The following is an 18,416-nucleotide window of genomic DNA, read 5'->3' on the forward strand; positions in this document are numbered from 1 at the left end:
GGTCTGTTTCATTACAGAGGTGTTGGGGGATGGTGCAATTCAAAAGCTAATCCAAAAGTGAGCAAGTGTTTCATTGCCTAAGAAGTGGTCTGACTCAAAATAGAATGGATGTGATCTGTGCATAAAATGCACTTTCTGGACTTGTTCTACAGTCACACTTAGTCATTTTGCACATAGCCTGTATTGGCAGTTTGAGCAGTTTCTGCACTCACAGTGAATGCACACAAAGTTTTCATAGGACTCTCAGAATTACAAATAAATTGCAAAGCATTTTCTACTTCAGCTCGGCTGGAAGCAACAATTTCCACATCTAAGATAAAATCCTGCATCAACCAGTGTTCACTGAGCTGAAAGCTTAATCTTAATTTTGATAAATGATTGAAACGTATGACAGCGTATACACATTAATCCTGTGGAGGACATTCATTTTCCTATTACCATAATGTAGAGCACGACCGCCCGATGATAAATGCAGCAATCAAAAAATGGACGGAGAGTGGGGAGAGTCGGGGTAATAAGTGCACTGCTCCCAACAACGGTCAGTCTTGGAGGGAGACTAATGGCAAGTCTCTCTCCATCTCTCCTATTGCCCTGGGAAAAAATATGCATTCTGTTTTACAAAATAAAGTGACCTTACTTACCGCACACACCACCCCGGCAACAAGTAAACAAGAGAGTACGGACTGTTTTGAACACGCTTTAAGAAATGATTACAGGGGCACTTCAACAAAGGGGCTGATTGTGCACTGTCGCTGACATATTTCACAAGGGGCATTTATTGCCGCCTGGCCTTTGAAGAGTGAGAGCTGCTGAGTGAGGGGGGAACTGGCCCACACCTGCATAACTGAGGAGGGAACACCTGTGCACCCTGCGGCTTGAACAAGGAGGGTCGATCCAGCTAATCCAGGGGTAAAAGCTGATCTGAGGACAGGCCCGAAGAGTTCAGCAGCTCCCACTGCCTTGTTAGTCTTTCTTTACCAAAAAAAAAAAAAAAAAAATTTTAAAGTTACATCTATTGATTTTTGGGACACAGTGATTGCTAGAGAACAGTGGCAAGACAAAGAGAGTGAAACAGGAACTCAGCAGAGGCTTGTATGAGCTGTCAGTGTTCAGCTTAATTAGTTCGAATTTTAGGTTAATCATCATGAAAACTAATATGCTACCAGCATCCCTGATTGTTTCTGGACAACGAAAAAAGATGGAATATAAAAATGGAGCAAGCAAGCACGGTAAGGTGTTGACTGCTGATAATCATAAATATATATCATGAATATATAACATGCAGACAAAGCATTGATAACTATACTACAGCATATGCTTTAAATCTTATTGCATTTTATTTTTTATTGTATAGGCTTGAGCTTAATAAACTGTGAGGATGGTATTTTAAAAACATGAGTATTGATGGAAAAATGCTTTAAAAAAAAATAAAAACTATATGCAACCCCTGTGTGTCACAGGTGATAATATCATGACTACAACACTAAAAGGAATTTTAAAAACTGCAGTAATCCTTGCCTATTTGAGAAATAACAACAACAATAAGATGATTTAATATGTGATATACCCATAACAAGTTGTATTACACATAATTACTGCAATATAGCAATAACCAATAAATTACAGCAAACACTAGATAGATAGTTAAATAGCTTTCAGTGACGTTAATGCAGATATAATATGACATTATATGCTGTCAAAGGCGCGAATACGTCAAAGAAAAAGCTAACAGGACAGTTAGCAATAATATTACCGAATTCAGCACATTTATGAACAGAAGACGCTTTAACATTAGTTTTCAGATATGTCATTTATCACTTGGTGGTGAATTTAAAACTTTTCATGGGCTACAATTTGCAAGCCGTATTTATAAAATGAATTAGCCTAAAGGTTAAAACAATATGCAGATAAGAAACAATAAGTCGGGCTTTTCAAAAGTCAGGGTTCAGCGTTCAGACCAGGCAACGCCGGGACAGTGCTGCCTGGAGGTCCTACCATGAAAAAGCCGAATAGGCCTACTATCCTAGGTGAAATATGTTAACAGCTGCTCTGTAATTAAAAAAACACGGGAAGTCCACGCGCAACGTGTAAATAATAATGTTGCAAGTCAAGTTGCAAAGCGTTAGATAACACAGGACAAACTTGTGGCCGGCGGACCACTTCCTAACACAGTGCAGTGGACAGAGGAGTAAAAAGTCAAAGAGTGCGGAGAGAAATAAGCTCTTGGGCAGAAAAACTTACCACAAAAAAAAAATGGCAGGTATATTTCCTCACGGTGAAGTCAAAGGGACGCACCAGGTGAGAAGTCGCCGTCCTCTATACTTGCAGAGAGCTTCACACGTGACTGTCCAAGTTCACCATAACGCAGAAGAAAATGAACAACAAGCTGCAGAGTAAATAAAAAAAGCTCAAATATTCCTCCGCTGGGCACCGCTGTCGGAGACACACACACTCTCTCCTGCTGTCTCCCGTCAACGCCGCTGTTATTACTAATGCAACAGAGGGGAAAGCAGTACACTGAGTCCTGTTTGAATGACGCGCAATGCGAGGAAGACGCGGCTTGTTTTTTTTTCCCCCGTTACGATTCAAACACACATCAAGCTGTATCCCAGCAAGCAAGTATATTTGGGACTAGAAACCCCCCCAGGGGAGGCACTTGCTTGTGCGCGGAGGTGTGTGTTGTTATTTTTGGGCGTACTGCGACCCCGTGTGACGTCAGGGCCACCTGCTATCTAAACAAAAAGTTTTTTTTGTTTTTTTTAAAAGTTTGTTTCCCCCTTTTTCAAACGTTTCACGGCGTGGTATTTCTCTAATAGCGGCCGCTCATAGCGGAGGGTTCCGCGTCTTGTGTTAGGAAGCCTCCACGATAGTCATCGCCTACATTGTTGTTGTCGGGGATTGAACCGGTAACCTTCCAGTAACGGGACTGTCCCTCCGACCAAAAGATGAGTGCGCTGTGCGCCCGTTGCTGTAGCCTATCTGGGAAACTTTTGATCATATGATGGAGATCACCAAGAAGTCGCTTTGTTGCAAAGACAAGTGGGAAGTATATGAAAAAAAAAATCAATAGGCCTATATATTCCCGTAATGTTCCTGTAATATTTCAATAAGAGCTCTTACTTTGTCTGCGGTATCCTACTCCATAGCAACCACATAGTGACCGACATAAAAACGTTATTTTATCCTTTTTAATCTTTAACATAGTCTTATAGGAAGTTGTGTGTTTTTCCAGATATATGTGTGTAGTGGGCTAAACTACGTCGCATAAAGGAAATATAGAATCACGGTGGTGGAAATGAATGCAGAGGAATTACATCGATGCAAAAAACAAACAAAACAAAAAAACATTTGTGTAAATGTGTAAATATCACCACTAGAGAAAGAAATTAGACTATAGCTTCAGGATCCTTCAAGTCAGGATGTAAACTGTATACGTTCTGCATCAATTGTGGCATTTTTGGTCACACATTTGAAATTAGCCTTAAATTTTAAATATGCCCCTCATTAAATAATCAGTTTTCAGAGAAAAACAGATGTATTAACGGTCGTCTGGAAGTGTGTGCATACAGTAATATGATGGGTAACCTATAACTGTAAATATCTTACAAATTATGATTATTATAGAAATACGCAATTACGTATTTTGATGTAAACATGTAAACAAGTTTAGACTAACTGCAACTTGTTCTAAATTTCAGCAAAAAAAATCACTGCTAAATAAATACTTTATTACAAAAAGAAGATATAGCAAGATGCACTGTCTGACTGAAGGAATTTTTGCTGTCATACCTCCACAAGGTAATTTAACCTATTTATTCATTTAGTAGCAGCTCCGAAGCCAGTCGAACATTGAGCAGTAGTTCAAATGCTTTGCTTTGTTCGGTCACGTCTTTCTTTTCTTCTGTTTTTTTCCCCCCCAAACCTTCTGAGACGTTCACGGTCAAGAAATGAATGACCAGATTATTATCAAGTGAAAAAAGAAAGGGTGGGGGGGGGGGGTTAAAAATGTAAAAAAACAAAACCAAAAAAACCGCGATAATTATCTTATTCTCTCTACTGTCAACAATTTAACATGCTATATTTTATGTTATTTATATCATGAATGACTAATGGTGAGAAATGTGATTTGTGCATGGATAAGAGGCTTTTTGTGTTTTTTAAATGAAAGAAACACAGCTTGCAGCCGGTGTGTCTTAATTTAAATTGCATTAATAAAGCGGAGATTTATTTATTGAATAAAAATATAAAATACTCATTATTCTCCTTATTAGTTATTATTGTTCATATTATTATAGTGTAATCCTTCCCCAGTAAAACGGCTTCCCCACATTGGTGGGCAGGCACGGAATACCCTGCACCGGTGCCATACAGTATATCCAAAATGTCCTAAAATTGGCCTAGCTTTAGAGAAAAATTGGCAGTCAAATTTCTATTTGATGTGATAAAAAAACAAGCATTGTTCCAGTTGAAAATATGGGACAGGCATATAATTTTGCCTAACATGCAATAATCTTGATCTATTAGATCTTTGTGTTTTTGTTGGTGTTATAGATCCTAATTGTTATTAAAATCCATCAAATATAAGTAGGAAGAAACAGCATCTGGGAAGTGATGAGGATGGGAAGGGATAACAAGTATCATGGAATTGTGGTGGTATGCTGCCACCTACTGGTCATTTTTTATAACAGTCTGTCCAACGTAACACATAAGACAATGGACTGTAAATAATACTTTGGATGTATTCTTATTTCCCCTTCCCCTCTATAATGAATGCCTTTTCTCTAACAATATCTGCACATTTGGAACTCATCATAAAAGAAGTGCAAACTGAAAATACAAATTCAATTGGATGAGGTGTAGGCTAATGTGACATGTATCTCACTCTGATCACATAGTGCCATCTACTGATATATATTAGACATACAAGTTGTCCTCTGTTGATAAATTCAAAGGGCAGACAAAATAACAGGAGCAAACACATTTTTGTTAAGACTATTAAAGAGATGTTGATTCAGCTCTTTCATCAGCAGTTTGCTGTTTAAGCTGATATTTTCTCCACTTCCTTTCTAAATGTGAATAAAGTAACATGTAAAAGAGAATAACTAAAACATATTTTGTGTGAATGGTCGCTGCTGAGCATTTTTAACACGTGTTCATATATATCTGCCTTTACAAAAAAACTGTGATACTATTTAAAGACCAAAACTGCAATTAAAAGTAAAATGAGAACCTCTTTGGCTTCAAAACGTAGAACAAAGGGTCCTTTGAGGACAAAAACCCACTGACCTACCTGTGAAGGATTGTATAACCAGCTCTAAAGTCTATTTACACGATATACTGGATTTTGGGGTATAGTTACACTGCAAGTATTAGTTGAACTTCCTATCCGAGACGGTGGCATACACATACACACACACATAAACACACTCAATCTGCTACAAAGAACAGAATAATCTTCAGTCTTCTGTTCCGAGATGCAATGACCCTAAAAAATGAAGGCTGCCTCCAATGGCAATGATACAAGAGGATCTGTAGATACTTATCCCAGACGCCAATACTCGCTTAACACAGAGGCCTTTCAAGCACACTAATATAACTAATAATAATTTTAGACTTTATTGATCTCAACAGGGAAATTATCTTTTTTTTTTGCAGTCTACACATGGAGGTCAGAGGTCAGAATCAGCTGCAGAGCATTTCTGCGGGCACAAGTGCTTAAACTGTGGCCCCCCCAACTGCAGGTCTATTCACTGCAGCGTCCTGCGGCACAACATTACGTCCAATTCTCCAAAACAGTGAGTGAGCATTGTAAAATCAGTAGCTAAGGAGCTTCTTTTAAAAGATATCCAGTATTCGACAGCAGCTCTCATGTGTGCAACTGATTATACATGATTGATCACACTAAACTATAACAAATTATAGCATTTTTACTGTACAGTAGGTACAGTGACTTGAGCTGTCAAACAGCTACACTAGCGGCTCTGTGACTCTGAAATTTGGCACAGCAGTACTTTGAGCTAAATGCTAACATCAGCATGCTAACAAACTCACAATGACAATGGCGACATGCTGATGTTTACCATGTTTATCATCTTAGTTTAGCATGTTAGCATGCTAACATTTGCTAATTAGCATTAAACACAAAGTACAGCTGAGGCTGATGGGAATGTAACTAGTTTTGCAGGTATTTGGTCATACACCAAAATATTGAACACATTCATATTTTGACCTGATGATGGTGCTAGATGAAAAGTCAGGGGATCACCAAAGTCATTACAATTCATTCAGAGGTGGACATCAGTGTCTGTACAGAATTTAATGGCAATCCAACCAATAGTTGTTGAGATATTTCAGTCTGGAGCACAGTGGAGGACCAACTGACTGGCCGATTGACAGACTGACATTGCCATCCATACAGCAAGTTGAGTTGGCAAAAAACATCTTTATCTACTTTATATTTTATAATGTTCTTCATGCACATTTTTCTCTTAAAATGGGCAGTTTAATTTCGAAAAATGAATAGTTAAATGAAATCCAAACTTTAAATCAGAGCAATAGTAAATCTGTGCAGGGTGATTTATCAGGTTATCGGGTAAGAATGGCTGCTGCATTTGTATTCAATATTCAATTAAAGCAAATGAAAGCAAGTCAAAGATTGTTCAAGCTAATGATTATTGCTAGCAAGTTGTAGCTCAGTTTCCATTTCTGCAAATCCTGAAAGAAGCTCCATCTCCATCTAGCTTAAAGGTGTCCAGCTGTATATTTACATGCACAGATTAGATCACGTGGTAATAAAATTATTTACAATCAGGAAAGAAAACACATTCACAGTGTAAAAGCAGAGATATGGTATCGGGTATAAATCGTCAATAAGCAGGTAAAGTTTCTGCTCAAAGGTAAGTATATGGCCTTCGCAGGTTTTGAACATACAGCAAAATATAGACACCCAGTCAATATACTTCAAACATAGACTTGTTTGTACACTAGTTTTACTTTAAAGTGCCTTATAAAAGCTATGATTTCATTTTATTTATTTTGTTACAAGCAAACATATTGTGCGAGGATGACTGAGAGGATAACTGGCCTGCCCTGGTCTAGTTATATGTGTCCTATTAATAGGCCTGGCTCAGACTCACAATGTTCAGCTGTAACCGAACTCCATCTGTCAAGTCACGTCCTCTCCCTGCTCTCCCTTCTACAGTATCACTGCAGCCAGGCTAGGGGCACTCTGGTCTGTGCCACCCTCCAAGCCAGACAGACGGCAGGACGGGCAGACAGCTGCCTCTCAGACCATCGCACACCATGGAGGCTCTGTACATCCAACCCTTGGAAGAGGATGGGGTGATGATGAAGGAGGAGGAACGGGAAAAAAGTGATGAGCAGGAAGAGGGAGGAATGGAGGCCTCATCTCTCATGGGTTCCACCACAGACGAGGAAACAGATGAGGACTCCGAACCAGAGCCCCCACCGGTCATTCGGAGGAAGGTGTCATTCGCAGATGCATTTGGCCTCAACCTGGTGTCAGTTAAGGAGTTTGACAATGCTGAAGTGACAGAGTCAGAAGTCAGCCAGCCCCCTGAGAGGGAGGCAACCTGTCCCCTGGAGGAGTTCTACATGTCCTGTCTGTTTACAGTCCCCTCGTCCCCAGAGGAGCTGGACCAGAGGCTACAAGCGCAGATGGTTGAGCTTGAAAGCATCGGGCTCCTCCCCGGAACCACCACACTCCGTGGCATCATCAGGGTGGTCAACCTCTGCTACAGTAAGTGTGTTTATGCCCGGATGACCCTGGATCGCTGGACAAGCTACTTTGACCTGTTGGCGGAGTATGTGCCTGGATCCAGTGATAGGAAGACAGACAGGTTTACCTTTAAGTATACTCTGGTTCCTCCCTTTGAGAGAGAGGGGACCAGAGTGGAGATCTGTCTGCGTTATGAAACTTCAGTGGGCACTTTTTGGGCTAATAACAAGGAAATGAACTATGTGCTGTTCTGCCGCCAGAAAGGACATGTAAAGGAGCATGGGCCTCAAGTGCAAGAGGAGAGCACCAGCTACAAGAGCAAGAGGAGCTGTCTCAAAGCAAACAGGTGAGAGAACCTGATGCTGAATCTTTTTTTAAACACGTCTCTACTGAAGGAAGTCACGTCACCCTCGTATATCAACAATAGATGTCAATACATAGTCATAATCAATATTCAAATAAAATGGATGTTATTTGGATCTATCAGTGCACACTTTTCATAGAAGTAAAGCTATTACAAGTTGGTGGAAGCACAAGCGAATGTTGCCTGCTGGCTGGGTCTTTGTGTGTTTACAGTAAGCTGTTATGTAACTTTTTAGTAATGGATGTTTGGACTGTAGAACACAGTTTGCCCATTTAAGGTCAGGTGTCTGTCCAGGTTTCCATGACGTCTCACCATGGCAAGGGTAACCAAATATGCTTACTTTAATCCTCTTTGACACCAATTCAGAAATTGCTTTTTTTTCCTCTTTAGGAACAATAGTTCCTTATTATGTATGTATGCATGTTCTGGTCTGACTTGCTGCAGTATAAAAGTTATGGAAATGTGATAATACAGCAGACAAACACATTACAAACAAACATTTAAATTGTGTCAGTTTCAAAGGCTACTGGAGCAGGTACAGTACAGGTGAGATGAAGTAAAAACAACAGTGCCAAGTTCTTATAATTTGAAAAGATTGTATGGTTTGAAAATCCTTCACATCACCACTCCTTTTTACATCCACCTAACAGACGAAAATACAACCAAATATGAAAAAACAACAGAAACTCTCAAAAATGAGATAGCCCCTGTTTGGATATTTGTGACATTTTGTCAAATAGTTGTTGAAACAAATTCTGCATTTTGGAATGACCCCCTAAAATACAACAGAATATAAAAAGCTGAGAAAGAAACACTGGAACAGATTGTGATTGAATAGCTGTAAAGCATATCTGTGAGCTTATATAATGTTATTCCTACTCTGAACCACAGGAGGGGAAGTACAGAGGAAAAGACCAGTAACACATCAGCAGTTGCTGCAGGTGTGTATATGCATACATGTACATGAATGTGCATGTGTTTGTTTAAGTGTGTGTATAAGTGTGCAAGCAAACTTTGACCCTTGTGTTTGTCTTTTTTTTGCCACACATAAAGCAGAGGAGGCTGACAGAAAGACAATGGACAGCACAGAGACACAATCATTACTATACTGTGAAGAACACAACCCTTTGGTGAGGTTAATTTACTATCTTTTTGAGTTATAGACTCTTCTTAAAGTCTGGGGGGCAAAAAATGAAACACCAACATCACCCAGAAGGAAAAACTGCTTGCAACAAAACAACTCACGATCAATGCTGGTCACATATTGTGTGGTCGTGTTTGTTTGTCTCCAGCTGCAGATATAAACTGTAGATATAAAGTGAGAAAGTAGGTGTGTTCTTTCTGCAAAGATAGGAGCCAAGGGCCAAAGATACATGCCATACTGCACAGTGCACAGTGAGTCCCAGAAGGATATGGAAAGTCAGCTAACCTGACACTTGACCATGTCTGAAATCACTCATGTGCAAACTATTAATAATAAATGCAACCTGCTTGTAAACGTGCAGTAAAGTGAGGTTGCAGCAGTGTTGCAATACATTGCACCATCACTGTAATGTTACATGTCAAAGAATACTCAGTGAATGGGTCATTACATTTATTTTTTGTCATCAAGCCAGTATTCGAATTTAAAGTAGCCGATGACCTCAAAGACTAACAAAACATTGTGCTGGTAGCCTCTGGTTATAGTTCCAGTAGTTCAAGCATTAACATTTGGCATGACCTTTGATCTTTGGCGTTTTTTGCCAGGTGGATCGCATAAAAAGCAGAAACAGAGCAACACGTTTGGCACATGTGCAGGACTATTTCTCCCAAAAGAGACAGCAAGTACCAAAGGCTTATTCACACGATTCAGCCAGTGGCCAGAAACTTTCTCAGCCTTTGCCAACTGCGTGGGGTGACTCTGCCAGCTTTTTCCATAAACGGCAAAAGAAACCATCCAACGAGAGTCCACAGGTGCTCACCTACCACCAGATTCCTCTACTTACACTGGACTGGAACAATGACAAAGCCCATCAGTTGGGGACTGCTCACATGGATGACATCTGGACTGGGAGAGCTAAAATGAACTTGTCAAAAGCGTCAGTGGAAAATATAGAAGATACACCTTCTGTTAATGATATGTGGAAGACCTGCCGTAATGGTACAGATGATACCACTGGTGAAACCTCCGTGTGCGATGTATGGCAGGCATTTCTTAATGGGCCGAGCTGTACGGGCCATTCTGGTGTTCCAGAGTCAGAATGGCTGCAGACAGCAGCGTCAGTGTCTCCCTCAAATGATAAAGAGCCCAAAACCCAATGTGCAGCAAGCAGTCAAGAGCATGAATTTCAGGTGGGCACGGATACACCCACAACCTTACATGCACACACCTCAGCTACATGTCAGCTGCTGTCAGACACTTGCGAAACATTGTTGGCTAATGTTGCCTTGAATACTGAAGACCACCAGCCAGCAGAGGCATGTGTCAGCAGCCTAAAAGATGACAACACAGCGACACAAGATGCCTCCAAAAGGTCACAGACAAACTCCGTAACAGACACTCCGCAGGAATTTAGCCTCAAGGGGGCCACGCCTGTGTCCGAGGGCTCTGTTGACAGTTCAACTGAGTGTCACAAGCATGCGATCTGGGAGCTAGAAAGAGAAGGAATAATAGGAGGAGCAGAAAGAATAGGAAATGAGCCCTTCACACCACACACAGCTGACTTAGTAACAAGCTCAGGGGAGTTGGAGACAACAGACATGACAGCAACGCCAGAGTCTCAGAATGCCAGCGCCGTTGATAGGATCTCACAGGGAGCAAGGCTGGATGAGGGTCTTTCTTCCAGCAGGGAAGGAGAGGTTACAGGTACCGCACACAATGCGATGGATGACATGCTGGCATTTAGGGAGACAATCAGACAGGGGACAAAGGACGGGGAGAGGTTTGTCTTTTCCACATCCAGACAAGGAGCGAAGGAAGGGATAATGAGTAACTGTACGGCAAATAAAGTATCTACTGAAGAGGAGCTATTTAGGCCACATAAAACAGAAGAGTGTGAAATCTCCCAGAGGTATGCAGATGAAAAGCAACATGAGGAATTCAGGTGGAACCAAAACAGTAAAAATCCATTACAAGAGAATGAGAGTGATGAAAATGAAATAAGACCTGCACAGTCACATGCAGATGAGTTCAATCCAAACCAAATGTGTGAGGACAATTTCAAGCAAAGCCAAATAATGGCAAGTGAATTCAAATTGGATGAATCGGAGAACGAAGGTGTTGCATCAAATAACAAAGGCTTGGAAGTATTCAAAAAGACAGAGGTGGAACCTTCCTATTGTATAACAAGCGAGGAAACAAATGGACAAATTGGTACAGAACTATTAAATCAGGAAGCATGGCAACATAATGACAAAGATTTACAAGTGAATTCATCAGTGGAGAGGGGAAACACATCAATCATTTCAGAAGTGCATAATAAACAGTTAAGGCCAACCCAAGCAGGGGAAGAGCTGTCCATTCAGAAAGACGAGGAGGACTCAACACTGACACAAATACAGGAAAATGTTGTGCTGAAATCTGAAACAGGTGAACATGTATTAGTCTCAAATCAGACAGAGGAAGGAAAAAGCTTGAGTTGTGATGGAATAATTGAGGAGCAACAGGAAATAAACCCATCAGCACAGATAAGACACACAGTGCAATCGAGGGAAACGAAAAAGGTCTTCCAAAGTGACCATAATACATTTAGACCTTTTCCAGCAGATAAATGCAACCCAAACCCTGTCGAGGTGGTAGAAATAAGATGGACTCCTTCACAGGACGGTATGAAGGGTCAGAAAGAGGATACAGGCAGTGAAATAAGCCCAGAAGAAGTCACAGTGAAGGAGAACGTTGCAAAGAAAGACACTTCAACAGAACTTCAACACCAACCTGAGACATTAGAAAGAACAGAGGAAGATATGAGTCAAAGAGAAAAATATGAGAGGGTGAGTATTAGAAAGCTGAAAATAATAGCACTGGGGGAGTTGATGGGTAATGTGGAGAACCCTCAGTGGGAGAGGAAGAATGCACCAGCTGAATTGAAAGAACAAGAGTTGTCAGCAGAAGTTGAGAGCTCTCCACATGTTGAATATAAGAAATTGTCAGAGGGAACAAAATACCCTATTACAGCAGAAAATGCTGTAGCACTTGAAGTGATAGAGTCTGGATTGGAGGAGATGTTCTTAGAGAGATTTGGAGAAGATTTGGTCAGGGGGGTTTGGGAAGAGGTGTTCGGTCGGAAAGTACAGGCCTCAGATAGACACACAAATATTGTTGATGGAATGGGAGGCAAGCTGGCAGATATAACCAATATTACACAAGATTTCCATCTTAATTTTGAGAAAGACCTTAATGATGCTTTTGATGCAGATGTATTTTCCTTGACAGATCCAAATTTAAGTCTCTGTCAAGGCCTAGAGCAAACCTTAGCAACTAAGAGCAATGAATGCTCCCCAAAAGAAAGAAGTCAGTCACTCACCACTGCAGAACAAACTCACTTTCTCTCAGAATCACAGACAGATTCGAATTCAAGTGCTCATCTCTGTCAAGATCTCACCTCCATTCTAGCTGCTCAGAGCAGGCAGTCATCGACTGAATCAGCCCAAAGCTGTCCAAAGGATCAGGAAAACTACACTCAAGTAAAAGAAAGAGCAGTCAACCATCAGGAGAAAGGTAGACAAATAGAAGACTGTGTAGTCGACAACAAGGAGCGTTTTAATCGATCAGCCCATCCATCTCACAAACATCTGAGTTCCCCCTCTGAGTCAGATAGTCTCATATGGTGGAGTATGTTATACATCCTCAGTCACATCACCAGACTTCTAATCTGCACCCTCTTAGTTGCTGGATTCTTCTTCATCGTTTTCCTGTATGATTTCCCAGCATTCTTTGCGCTCTACGTATCTTCATTGTGCTGGTGGTTTTTTAAGTGGAAGAGACATCGAGTGACGACAAACAAGGGGATGGTGGGATAGGCAGAGAGTTAAGAGGGAAGGAAGGGTGTTAAAAACTGATGTGTGTAGCATTTTTAAACATCAGTACATCACCGCCAAATTAACTGTAACATCAATGTCAATATCTTCATACTGTATATTCAGACTGGTGAGACCATGGTGAAGATTATTGGGAGACACAAAAATGGGTGCAATAAAAGAAAATGCTACACACAGCACTAGTAGTAGCGTGTGTGTTTGGTTGTGTGTTTTTATATTTGGTTGTTTCTTTTCTAACTCTAAATGAATTTAGTGCAGTGGTTCCCAACCTTTTTTGGCTTGTGACCCCTTAAAACAAAACAAAGTCTGCTTGCGACCCCTTGTCACTCGTTGCCTATGTCCACCAGTTATAACCAGTGTAACCAAAGAGTGATTTTTTTTGTTCACTTGTTTCATTTAAATTATTACAGGAAAGTATGAAAAAATAAACATAATTTGATGCAGCAGAAATATGTTTTTTCACTTTATTCCTCTGTTGTTATGTCTCGTGGCCCTTTCAATTATTCTTGCGACCCCTTGTGGTGGACCCAACCCCCAGATTGGGAACCACAGAATTAGTGAATTAGGACAAATTTGGCTTTTGTTAATCAAATCAACAAACAAATTTATCTTTCCAAATAATCTTGAATTTAAACAATTGTGTAAAACAATTATGTGTATGATGTGTGAATACTTGCTGTGTGTTATGGGCCCAATATCACTTTATACTGTACCAAATGGAACAAAGTGAGTATGTGTTTGTTTCGGGTAGATAACGGGTGTTTGCAATAGTGGAGCATTGGAGATTTGAAACATTTCTCTTTCCTTGCTTTTCCTCAATAAAAGAAATTCATATGACTAAAGAAACAACGTAAAATTTGTTTTGTCAATTACAAAGACACAACATAAAGTTTTTGTTCAATTTTGTATTTGTTTTACATTCAATATATATTTTGGCCCCACTCATGAGAAATGACACCAGCAGTGAATGTTTGGAAATAATTGTGTATTTATTTCTTGATACTCAACAAGAAATTACTTGAATTAATAATTTCTTACTTATACTTTATTTGACATGTGTTTATACAGTATATAATGTATTTTCTCCTTTAGGTTTTGCTTTTGACATCTTATGTCTTACCAAAAAGGTTCATATTACCCTTACAGAACTAACCTTCTCTATAAGCCTATAAAGGACCTGCCATGCTTGTAGTCTGCAAAACAACAAACACTGAACTCCCACCTGTTTAGTCATAGTGAATTTTAAAATTCTGGCAATGTGAAGCTGCATCCTTCATTGCTTCACAACAAGGGGGAATGGATGCAAGGTATATAATGGCATTTTAAGACTTCATACCTAAAATAAATGTTCTGTATTCATCTGCAGTCATCTCTAGTGTGATTGGAAAAGGTCATAATCCTTGTTGGCAATCGTTCACAGACTGTGTATTAAAAGCCACATACAGTATTACTCATAAGATACCTCACTGACCCTGAGATGACCCTTCACATACCGGAGGAACAGTCAACAGCTCTTTGTTCTCGGATTTGGAGATTGCTATAAAGGTAATTTAGTCATTTCGGGGAACTTGTAGCATTAAGAAAAAGGTCAGATATTTGAAGGATACAATCTTCGAAAGTTTCAGCAGAATTAGGTGTTGATTATCAGATAAATCAACCCTTTGAACCTTAGCAGTAGGTCTTTAAAGTGAAAACCACGCTTCCATCTTTGCCTCTCTCTCTAAGGAGTCATTTATCGTTTCAGTTTTAGTGCCTGTTGACAGGAGTTGGAATTAAGTCAAATTCAGATAGCAAACAGTCCATTTCATCCCTATTGCTCATGGGACTTACAAAAGGCACTATATTACAAGGTTAATAATACAAAATTCAGCTTTTTGACATTGTGATGTCCAATTCATTGCTCTTACCAGATGCCTTTGCAAAATGGATACATGTTATTTGGGAAACCCTTTATAGGTACCGTTTTGACATAGCATGCTGAATATATGAAGTTCATCCAGTAACACACAAATGACCAGATGCATGTGCACAAGAAGTGCATTATATACATACTTTATTAGGAGATTTTTGTGATGTTATGGTAAATGACTAATGTATAGTTATTGAGCAAAACCAAGTATTTATTTAAATGTTCAAAATGTGTTGACACAAGGCCTTTCAATTATGATAATTGATGATAATTCAGATTTGTTGGTAACTCTATAAACACCCACGGTTTGGTATAAATAGTGCTTGTTCATTGTGAAACCAGTAATTGAAGTTAATTAGAATTCACTGCTGAGTAGGAGTGATGGGGGAGAAAAAATCATGATTTCATGCAGGTAATCTTTCATCATTAAGAAAACACATTTTGAAATATACTTTCCTACAGCTGCAAGGAAGTGGAGTGGGTGGATATAGTTCTGTATGTATCCATATGTGTCCATGTGTCTGTCAGTTATGTGTACTTAAACCTATGTATGCTTCCATCTCCTTACACTGATGAGAACAACAGTCCAGCAAGCATTTGATGGATGGCAATGTGCCAGATGTAGCCATGTCCAACCCTAAAGAAGCATAAAAACACAAAAAACATGATGGTACTGAAAAAATACATCAAAATGTGTTTTGAGAAAATTTCAGCTATTCAGAAATGGATTTTAGAAAATAATGTACTTATAATAGAACTAATAATGACAACAGACATTGTCTCAGCTTTCATTCCGGTACTATATTTGCACAGATGCTTCAGTGCTGGCAAGGCTGTCGTATCACTCTACATATTATCTGCTAGTCCACCACAAGTAGAGAAGTCTCACTGTGTGACACTGCGATAAAGTGGTGGTTTGAGCGACACCGGAGTTCAGTAAAAGGCACTAGATCCCGTCTGGGGTATGTTGACCTTTTGTAAGCTGGCTCCAGTCCCATACTGGCACCTTTAACAAACTGGCCAAAAGCCAATGTTGGCACAGCGGAAGGCTACTCTTCACAGGGCACTGCTCTGAGAAGGCACAGTATAATCCTGGCACAGCTACTGTAGTGTGTGCAGACAAAAAGTAGCAGTGTTGGGAAGAAAGGGGAAGAAAGTGAGAAACAAGGACAGAATCTTTATGAGCTGAGGTTGCCTGAAGTGCAAGGCCACTGATATTATTGACTAACTCACAAACCAACATGTATGAACATAAGGATTATAAATTAATCAGTGCTGCACTAGGTAGAGGGTTAGGGTTGCACGTTTACAAATCCAGATGGTAGTGAGAGGTACAGTAGCTGTTGAGACTTAATATCCACAATCATGTAACCACAATACAGTGCCATTTAATTTAAAGTATCTTTTTACCTCATTAGCAATATTAAAAATATCAACATGAAAAAATATCAGGATAAAACTAATGATATAGTTATGGCGGGGCACTTCATTCAGTGAAATTTAAAACAATTCTCACCTCATGGACAGTTTTTCAGATACATTTTAAGAATTTAAATGGGTGCTAAAACTCAAGACTTGATTTGAATTGAATCATATTTTTAATTGCTAGTTTTTTAGTAGAAGAAAGCCTGGGGTAGCTTTTAGTCTGGTTCATGTCACGTCGCTGAGGGTCCCTGAGATGGCAGAGGAAGCTAGCTGACTCTCTGGATCACACCCTGAACCTTGTGATACAAGTCTTGACTAAAATGAGAGCCTATCATTATACGGTGATGCTCTCCTCATTCGCCTGCTCACATTACAGTGTGTATACAGGATTGTGTGTGTTGGTATGTGTCTCTGCGTACATGAGTGTGTGAGGACAGAGAGGCAAACTATAATAAGGACTGCGATATCATGTGAGAGATATTCTCAGAGTGCATTCCTGTATTAGTATTCGACACAAGCTTCCTGCAGTCCAACATAAGTCATCAAAGCTTTAAGAGATTAAAGCATTCACTGTTTCTTCCTATGGTTGTCTTGTGATAGTTAGGGGAATTTAATAACAAAGAGCAAATGAGGAAGAAAGGGTATATAATGGCTTTAAGGTAGCTCAACAAATCTTTTTGTTCATGTAAGTGTACACCAGCAGCTTACAGTAGAAAAAAACACCCTTTTTTTGTTGCAATGCTTCATTTCTTCCAGCAGATGACAATGCAGCTCCACTTTTCAAAGAATCCACTACATGTTCAGTCGGTCTGGAACCAAAATCATGACTAATGGTGTTGGTTGATACTAAAATAATATAGGGATCACCTCAAGCAAACATTTGACACCATGTGCATAATTCTAAACTGAAGATACAATTTTGTATGAAAGCGACAAACAATCTATTGTTGGGTTGTTGTTTTTTTTCATCCCTGTGGCAAAATCACTGTGCAGTGAAGTGCACTGCCGGGGACAAGAGGCTGCATGAGGACATGTGAGTGGATGAGAGCGCAAAATGAAGCGGGCCGCGTTGTGCGGCCTGAGGGGAACAGAGGCACTCTGCTGACAGATTGGAGACCTGACAGACTGCATCGTCCACACTCTCCCAGTTCTAGGGAACCACCGCTCCCTCAACCTTCAACCTTGCCAGCTTCATCTCCCCTAGACCCCCCCACCACCCTTGACTCTCTCTCTTTCTCACCAAACCTACCACCAAAGCCTGCGCTTCCCTCTTGCCTCCTTCTCTGACTACCCTTAGCAACTCGACATTCCCAGATGTCTGCTGGCTCTTGCATCACTGAGACAGCCAGGCTTTCTGCTCTTGTCACTTGGCATTTGAAAGCTGTGCGTGCGTGGGACACCGTCACCTCCCATTCAACACTAATTGCAGTATACTGACTGCTGGAGGACTCATCTGGGAATAAAGCAGCGGAGTAAGGCTAAAGGTTGTTTCTTAACGTTTTTATGTGTTTGTGTATGTCAGATTAAGGATTGTAGGTACAACTGATTGGGGGCCACATACTATCAATAAACACATCGTGCATGCGTTTTTCAGTTCATTTCTCTATTTATTTAAAAATGGAATAAATTTGTTTACTTGTGAAGTAAGTTCCCTTTTTAAGCAAAAGCATTTTGTTGCATTTATCAAAATATGAAGATCTTTTTTTTTAAATCAGCCTTCAATTTTTTTGCATTTTAAACACACATATACCATTTTTAGAGAACCCATTCCACATTATGTCTTGTGCTTTTATAGCACTCATGACAATGCTTCTACTTCCTTTGCTTTCATTTGCAGCATTACCATGAGATGACAGAGCTGTTTTTCATCTTTAGTGACGTCGACTGAGTTTGTTTCATCACAGCGAGGAGGTGTGAGAAAAGAATGAGGAGGGGCAGATATTTTCACTCGTGAGGAATGCCGT

At 40.0% G+C, this 18,416-nt stretch overlaps 2 protein-coding genes across 10 annotated transcripts in view; one reads left to right on the forward strand and one right to left on the reverse strand.

Moving 5' to 3' along the window:
* Window positions 1-2,960, reverse strand: part of foxp2 (forkhead box P2) — a 104,369-nt gene extending 101,409 nt beyond the window's left edge. For 2 of the 4 annotated variants that reach the window (XM_044185870.1, XM_044185868.1), the window contains exon 1: window positions 2,242-2,958. The gene's annotated coding sequence lies outside the window, so the exon portion shown is untranslated. Of the gene's footprint in view, window positions 1-2,241 lie in introns of all 4 variants that reach the window. The other 2 variants (XM_044185871.1, XM_044185872.1) reach the window with 2 other exon arrangements.
* Window positions 841-13,964, forward strand: ppp1r3aa (protein phosphatase 1, regulatory subunit 3Aa). 6 transcript variants are annotated; one of them, XM_044185862.1, is made up of 5 exons: window positions 841-1,229; window positions 7,202-8,084; window positions 8,994-9,043; window positions 9,156-9,232; window positions 9,849-13,964. In XM_044185862.1, exons 2-5 carry the CDS (start codon window positions 7,303-7,305, stop codon window positions 13,098-13,100), a joined length of 4,161 nt encoding a protein of 1,386 aa, XP_044041797.1. In that variant the 5' UTR covers window positions 841-1,229; window positions 7,202-7,302; the 3' UTR covers window positions 13,101-13,964. The 6 variants fall into 6 exon arrangements, with proteins under 6 accessions (XP_044041797.1, XP_044041798.1, XP_044041801.1 ...); XM_044185863.1 differs by lacking the exon at window positions 841-1,229 and adding an exon at window positions 5,691-5,795; XM_044185866.1 differs by lacking the exon at window positions 841-1,229 and having other exon boundaries at window positions 6,582-7,759; window positions 7,999-8,084; window positions 9,849-9,902.
* The last annotated feature ends 4,452 nt before the right edge of the window (window positions 13,965-18,416 follow it).

This window comes from Siniperca chuatsi, linkage group LG23, assembly GCF_020085105.1.
Source record: "Siniperca chuatsi isolate FFG_IHB_CAS linkage group LG23, ASM2008510v1, whole genome shotgun sequence".
Taxonomy (NCBI): domain Eukaryota; kingdom Metazoa; phylum Chordata; class Actinopteri; order Centrarchiformes; family Sinipercidae; genus Siniperca; species Siniperca chuatsi.

Excerpts from the sequence above, each read along its gene's own strand:
- ppp1r3aa (XM_044185862.1), top strand. The coding sequence starts at position 7,303 with ATGGAGGCTCTGTACATCCAACCCTTGGAAGAGGATGGGGTGATGATG. Across the intron at positions 9,044-9,155 it reads CACATCAGCAGTTGCTGCAG|CAGAGGAGGCTGACAGAAAG; the intron begins GTGTGTATATGC and ends CCACACATAAAG. Across the intron at positions 9,233-9,848 it reads GTGAAGAACACAACCCTTTG|GTGGATCGCATAAAAAGCAG; the intron begins GTGAGGTTAATT and ends GTTTTTTGCCAG.